Source organism: Buceros rhinoceros, unplaced genomic scaffold, assembly GCF_000710305.1.
Source record: "Buceros rhinoceros silvestris isolate BGI_N320 unplaced genomic scaffold, ASM71030v1 scaffold37417, whole genome shotgun sequence".
Lineage (NCBI taxonomy): Eukaryota > Metazoa > Chordata > Aves > Bucerotiformes > Bucerotidae > Buceros > Buceros rhinoceros.
The window spans coordinates 18,298-26,251 of NW_010421021.1; the positions used below are offsets into that span (position 1 = coordinate 18,298).

The 7,954-nt window shown below is 44.7% G+C and overlaps 1 protein-coding gene across 1 annotated transcript; it reads right to left on the minus strand.

Moving 5' to 3' along the window:
• Positions 1-1,155: 1,155 nt before the first annotated feature.
• LOC104496411 (chromosome unknown open reading frame, human C19orf12) lies at positions 1,156-3,201 on the minus strand. The gene is made up of 2 exons (XM_010139519.1): positions 3,042-3,201; positions 1,156-1,421 (listed from the first exon to the last, which is right to left on the minus strand). Exons 1-2 carry the CDS (start codon positions 3,199-3,201, stop codon positions 1,156-1,158), a joined length of 426 nt encoding a protein of 141 aa, XP_010137821.1.
• Positions 3,202-7,954: the final 4,753 nt, after the last annotated feature.

The window sequence follows — 7,954 nt, forward strand, 5'->3', positions numbered from 1 at the left end:
AGTCACATTTTTGTTTTAGGGGAAAAATGAAATTAGCAGAGCAGTTTCACTCGTTTTTGTGAGTTTCGTTTTTTTTTGTGCCAAATTACAGAAGGCACACGTGCACATTTTTATACTTGTGAGCTCGTCTTTCGAGTGCCTTGAAACAATGATGAATAACTGCCTGGGACATTCAGCAATGTTTCATTTGGAGCTTATTGTTAACTGCAGCCAGCACGGCACCCCACCCCATCACCGCCGCCGCTGCCAGCTGCTGGCTGTCTAGTACAAGGCTGGCTTCTTCCTCAAACTGCAGTAGTCTGTTCTTAAAGAGTTCATTCGCTTTAAAGCAAAACACAGCCCACTATGATGCTTCTTCTAGGAGTATTTTAATAAAAAGAGGACCAGCTGTTCCGATTCAGTCAAGAAACCAAGCTGAAATGACAACCCTAATCTTGGGGATAGTATAAAAATGGAAGATGCAGCTCCCTTTTTCAAAATTTTTTTAAAGACTGTTCTTGGCACTTGGCCTGCCCATTCTAGGACAACAAGAACTACAAATTCTAGAGAGTTTTTTACCTGTTGCATTAAATCTTGTTTAGGCATTGCCTTCACTTCTTTCTTACAAAAAGGAATAAATAAGAATTAAAATAAAAATGCAAAAAAGAATAACGGATTGAGATCTTTGAGTTCACAGTAGAATAACGTAGGTACTTTAGAGCTTTCCTCTGCAGGACTAAAGCAGACCGTAAGTAAAAGTAAGTAAAAGAGTGCCCCAGCTACTTTGGCACCTACATGATATTGACAGACAAAATCTAAAGCACTTACGCAAAGAGGATTAAATTTCCTAAATAAAACACAATGATTTTGAAAATTTTAACGAGCGATATATGAGAATAAAAGAAGCATAGATCCCTTCAGCAGTCCTGAATTCATGCCTAGTGCAAAGTAATTCAAAATGACAGAGCAGTGTCAGGATAACACAGTAATCTAATACTGTCCTTAAAAAAAAAAACCCACAACAAAATACACCGCCCCAAAACCCCACAATCCACAATACTACTCAGATTTTCCTATATTCATAATTAGTACTGATAACTAGTAATTGCCGTGTTGCACAATCACAATTATCGGGAAAAAAATTCATCACACTGTAAAATCCTGCTCTGGAAAGGGTTATTCTTTGTACTGTATTTCTGCTCTTAGCTCTTTGGAGAAGTAATTTATGAGCACTGCTGTCAGCTTCTGCTGGAGACTAGCACTTCCCATCACAAGAGGAATCAGCTGAGCAATATCAGTCCAGTCTAAGTGCTTGAGAATAACAATGGCTTCATCATAGAGCTTCTGCTGCTCGGCAGGAGGCAATTCCAGTAGGATCTGAGGGACCGGTTTGAACTGTCCACTGCTCATCCAGGCACCAAGCAACCCACCAAATGCTCCTCCTGGAAAACAGGGAGGGAGAGGGAGGGAGAGAAAGAGAGAGAGAGAGAGAGGGAGCGAGAGGTTACTCATTACCAGTTAATGTTAAAACCTGAATTCTACCTGCAGCTTCACCAAAGTTCCCAGCTTTAGGAGAAACCAAGGCAGAGCTGCCCCTGTGCCCTGTCGCCAGGTTTATACAGGGTGTTGAAAACACCAAGGAGGATTTTGAAAGCTTCTCACATCCACAGCAATCACAGAGGAACTCTTTACACCAGCAAAGCTAACTGCCCCAAGCTAGAAATCAGAACCAAAACGACACTCCTTAGGACACTGGTCTCTTTAGGATAAGCTCTATGGCTAAGTAAAATCATGCCCTGACCAGCAACTGCCTTATTGGGGCCATTCACACATAAACTCTTACTAGACATTCCCAACCTGGGCCAAGCCTTCTGCTTCTGTAGGGCCACACACCACAGCCTCCTGCTCCCAGCAAGTCGACCCCTTGGAAGGTGCTCACAGAGACATCAAACCCATCAGCTTCCTGGCCTTAGGCACTGTCATGCTTCCACCCAGCAAGGCACCACCCCAGCTGGCCAAGAAAAGCTCTGGGAAGTGGAGCGGGTCCAGGTCATCAGGATAACAGGGAGGGACCTTCTACAGCTCAGGTGGTTGTGGCTGCTGCTGAGAAACCAGCCTTGCAGTCCCACGCGGCTGCTGCCCTTCATAGAGTTACTGATGCAACTCACACCGCTGCACTCTCCAACAGCCACTCACACGACTGACATCGCTGCCCAGAGACACCAGACACCGGCACGCTGGGTGAAGAGGGAGAGCCCTCCCAAGGGAGCAGCGTCAGAACGCATCCGGCCTCCAAAACTCCCACCGCCAGCGACGGCTCCTACATGTCATTCATGCACTCGCAGGGAGGCAGTTGTTCGGTAGACAAAAATTCTGCAATCTGCAGATTTTACTCAGGCGGTAATTTGTCCCATGGTACCACAGAAATACTTGAAAGCCTACGATGGCTGAATCCATCTTCAAGGAACTTTTATGAGAACATCAATATCTGATTTAGGGGCACTTAATGCAAAAGCCACGAGAAGTATTGACGTCCAGGTTCCTCATCTGTTGAGACAAGATTTGTTACATGACCACACTCTTCCCCACTGAGCCGCACATCCACAATCCATCCTTCGCAGGGCAAGCAGGCCCCAGAGAGCACTGTACGCTGCAAGTTTCTCCAGCGACCGCTGCAGACAGAAGGTTGTGCAGCCTCTAAGCCTAGCTGCAAGGCAGCAGCAAGGACAATTCCTGCTACCAGTCCCATGCCTATGCAGGCTGTTGGTGAAAGTGAAAGCGCACTTGCCTGCCAACATCCCTATACCTGTCCCAAAACCCACCAAGAAGCCCGTGAAACTGCTGGACGGGCTCTCAAGAGTAAGGAGCGTTCAAGGCCCATGTGGCTTGAGTGACAGGGCAGCTTTCAAACTAGACAGCTCTTAATTCAAGAGACACAGCGACAGGAGAGACAACTATTAGACTCTGGCCTTCCTGAAATTTCCCATGCAAGGAAAAAACCAAAGAGAGCAGGCACTTTTGAAATACAGAAAAAAAAAAAAAATTAAGCAAAACAGACTCACCTACAGCGATGCCAGGTGGACCTCCCATCAGACCTCCAATAAGTGCTGCCGCACCAGCCAGAAGTGCTCCTTGACCGGAGTGTTTGACTGCAGCTTTCATCCCCTGCTCCCGGGAGAGATGGCAGAACAGCTGGATCACGTCATCAACGTTGATGGGCATCTTGGTGACTTAAGATCCTGGAAAAGACGTTTTACGTTATCTTTTGATCCCTGCAACAGGAACTATATCTCGTTGCTAAACAAATTTCAGGAAGAAAGAGTTCAGGATTCTGTGGACAGAGGCACTGTTAATTCAGGACAAAAAAAAAAAATCCATTTCCTGTCTTGTTCGTTTCTGGGAAAGCCACGCCTACTTGCAAACAGTTAAACGTGACAACTCTAAAATGAAACCACAGAGGAGAGCAGAAAAATCAATTTTTATGACATTCAGAAGACCAAACAAGGACTGGTACCAGCAGTGAGAGACTTCAGAAAGTTTCTGTCTCCTTTGACAGGACATTGCCTTTGCCCCAGCAATTGCCACATGTGTTCAGCATCGCACCCAGCTCTGGGAAAAAGGCAAAGCAGAGCCTCGCTCTGCCGCAGCTACCAGACTGTAACTGGAAAATCTCCCTGCTATTTTGTCCATGCTTCTCCCCATTTTGTTACACATCTAAACACTTCCAGGCTGATTTCTGAAGGGGGGATGCAAGATGAGCCTGAGGAAGGGTACAGATTTCAGTAGGAGAAGTAGGATGGACCTGGGACTGGGAATAAATGTGGGGACTGCTGGAGACACAGCATCACTTGCCAGAGTTGCGGGTGCCAGCAAGTGTAGCAAGCAAGCAAAGAGGCTGCACGAACAAATAGTATGGCTTCTCTCCTTTAAAAAAGGAAAGATTCTACTGAAGAAAAATATTCTACCCATTATTTTGCAACTCCTGTTTGCTTGCTGTTAAGCCAGTCACTTGAATCAAACTTTTCAGAAATGGTTACTACACTCTGCTTGAGTGCAGCGTTGTACAACACCACGCACTGACAAATCCATCTTTGGCTTTCAGTTTGGCAAAGCAAGTAGATACTTTATGTCCTTCACAACTATTTTAATAACAGGAGAATATGTAGAGTACTAAAAAAACCCTCAAAGAGATCAGAGAAAACCCATAAAGTGAAATTAAGAAACTCCATCCCCCGAGCAGAGCTGGATGAGCGCTCAGTAAGTAAGGCCCAAGGACTTGGCACTGAAGAGTAAGAAAAAGCTCATTCATTAAGCAAATACCTTCCATTCTGCACACCGAGGAAAGGGCTCATGTGGAAAAAAAAAGTGTTCAGTATGATTAAAAATATAATCCTATGCACACAGAAGGCAGATTTATTGTTGTACATGGGAGGTTAGCCCTGTTTAACAGCTGAGTGTTAGGTTTTCCAACACTTTTGATAGTAGTGCATGTGCTACACTCTCTCAGACCAAGCCAGCTTCTCTTCAAGTCCTTCCTGAATAGATCTCCCCAGTGCAAAGTGCACGTGGAATACTACCACACAATTTTTTTTATATTAAAAATTTACTACTGTGAAAGTGAAAGCTTTCTTCTGCACTAAAATGGCTGACTCCAAGTATCTGTGTCACCGCAGTACCCAAGCACTGCAGACACTAGACAAAAATCTTTGGAAGGGACCACATACGCTCCATAGGTGCAGAGTAGGAAATTCATCAGATAGTTGCACTCCTCTCACTATTTCATTCATCTTCATGCCAATCTAAGGAAAACATCTAAGTTCTTCATTTTACCACCGCTGCTTTTGGGTTTTTGGCAGGCTTATGACACAGCAGCGCGCACTGACAGCAGAGTGACACACTCTGCTTCCAGAGTTACATACGACCTCTTTCACCGTGATTCAAGCTGAAAGGAATGAACAAATGGTTGCTCTGTTCATCCTAGAGCAGCAGGAAAAAAACCTATATACAACCGGCACAGATCACACTGCCAAGCCTGGTAACGTCAGAAAATAAGATAATTTTTACCTTTTCTTAACAGAAGGTGAGCAGATTCCCACTCAGTGACATGCGCACGAGCACCGAGAAGCCTTAAGCGCTGCAGGATTCAGCTTCTCCCTTCAGTGAGATGGGCGTTGATTCATGCTTGTCCTGCACTCCCTTAGCATGACCTCAGACTAACCCAGCTGCCTGAGTGCTGAAATGAATTTGCTTCTGCTCTTTGGGCTAACTCCAGCGAACGTCTCATCCAGAGCTCTTCAGCATGAAGGCTCTGTGGCACGGATGGGACTCACAAGCTGAAGAGCTGACAACACAAGAGCTCACAACGCAACACAGCTTTTGCCGTAGTAACACCAATACTACGAAGTGTCCTTATGGTGACGTGGCATCTCGAGCAGAGCAAAGGTGATCAGCTACACTGCAGCTTCTCCCAGTAAATAAAAAAACTCTTTCGTGACTAGATTCAAAGTGCAACTGGCTTAAGAGTGAAAAAAGCCCAGACCATAATGAAAGCAGGAATCACGCTGCTATCTGGTGGAGTACGAAGTGTAGTGTACACATGAATTTGAAATAACATATTTGACCCAAGTTAAAGCAGAAACATACTTGAACTCAAGCAATCGTAAGCATTTTTTCCATAGTAAATTATTTTGCTGCTTTACTCCCTCACAACTTACTCAAAGGGAATTTCCACTTTCAAAATTAACACTTCTTTGGGGTTTTTTGGTTTGATTGAAGAAGGTTCTTGGCACAGCAGAGCCATTCCTGCAGAATTCTGATTGTCAGTGTCACGCTCAGAATTCTCAAAGACATTACAAGAAACAGTCCTTTTCTCCCAACTCGTACAAGTGTTTTTATGATCTCTTAGCATATTCATCATAGGTCCTGCAGTGAATTCTAGTGACTACAGTAACTGAGGCACAGAACACACAAGCTGGGGTTTTGTAAAACTGTACATACAGAGCACTAGTGACAGCCACTGAAACCTAAACCACGTCTTACAAGACATACACATAATGCCACATTCAAAGTTGACATACAAACTTATCAGGTTATCATTCTCTTTGGATAGGTAGAGCAGGGTCATGGCTCCCTTTGCTCCCCGGTCCCTGGGGTGAAAGAGAGAGCATCCACTAACTTAGAGAGGAGTACAGAGTCCACCATCCTGGATGCCTGGGGAGACTACAGAGAGGAACGCACCCGCTGAATTGCCACAGAAATTGCTACATTCAGCGCAAAGACACAGATGAGCGGACCAAAGTTGCAGAGTTGGTCTTCTATGAAGTCACACCATCACAAATTTCTTTGAAAATTTCAGTTTCTGATGACCAATCAAGGTGTTCAAATCAGACAATTTTCAGGGAGCATGTATTTTCTTTAACCACACACTACAGGCCATGAAAGCAGGGTGTTTTGGCAATGTATTAACAAGTTGCAGCACAGGGAGTCCATAAAAGAGTTTAGCCTGCCACTAGGATAAGCAGCCACCAAAACAGTGAGTTTTAGGCTGAGGAAATCAAACAGAAAGCTTATAAAGCTCTGCCGCAGCACACTTACAACAGCTCACAGGCTGGTAAGGTCTGTAAGAAGCCACCTGCAAGAACTGGAGCACAAAACGGCGGCTGATATCAACTTTACGATCAGAATCACCGAGCGAGCAGAACAGGAAGATAAACATATTGGATAATGCCAGTGAACTTCAGAGGAGCAAGAATCCTACCCCAGAATAAAGGGAACCGTGTCAGAGGCAGAACCACATGACAGCCAAAAATATTTATAAACTTTGACTGCATAACTGACAACTAGAGCAAAAGTGCAATTTTATTCCAGCACCAAAGTATTTTCTACAGAATCCACCCAGATATTAAGAAACACTAGGAATGTAAGCACTGGATTTGCGCTGAAGGAGGGACAGAAATGTCAAGGACATCCATAAAACTGGGCCGAGCTTTCAGAGGTGCTGAGTTCCCACAGCTCCCACTGACTTCACACAGCACCGAGAATATTCAGCACTTCAAGAAAAAAAAAACGAAGAGGAAAATGAAGTCACTGAGAAACCAAGCTTTGTGGTATTGCAGACCTTTCTTACTTGTTTCGTGGCAATCCAGCGGGTGTGTTCCTCTGTGTGGTCTCCCCAGGCATCCGGGATGGTGGACTCTGTACTCCTCTCTAAGTTAGTGGATGCTCTCTCTTTCACCCCAGGGACCGGGGAGCAAAGGGAGCCATGACCCTGCTCTACCTATCCAAAGAGAATGATAACCTGATAAGTTTGTATGTCAACTTTGAACCTAAGACCAATGGGTTTTACCAAAAAGTACATTCCTCTCAGAACTACTTTTATTACTTAAGAAATGCGATAGAAATAATTAAAATCACAAGAACGCATCATGCCCAACTCACTGAAAGTCCTGACCGTAAACAGCCAAAGAGGTTTTAACCAGATTAATCCACTGTGCAAACCTCATTTCAGCTCTCTCCTGTTTGACACTCTCACCTCTTTACCCTGCTTCCTCCTTCACAAAACAATGACTTTAGACAGGCAAGAGCCCTTCTACCCCTGGGCTCACTGTCCCACTTCCAGAAAAACAAACACCCTCCCGAATGACCACACAGGAGATATTCTAACCAGTGCACACCACTGGGCTGTCCTCACCGCTCCTTACAACCTTCCCTTGACCTAACAGTTATACTCTTCAGTAAACATGTCTGCAACGTGCGTATACCTAGAAGAAAAATCACTACAAGGCAAATTCCAAACCTTCCAAGCAATGAAAACATAGGTCTAAGTCTTCTTACCAGGAGCCAGCTTTCGCTCGGTGGACACCGCATGGTGATAAGCAAGAACACTGGCAGCCACCAGTAAAACCTGTTTTAAATGTACCAGTTTTAGCCCTGCTCTGCATCGGTAATTTTCAGTTATTTTGCTAAGGGCGGGTTC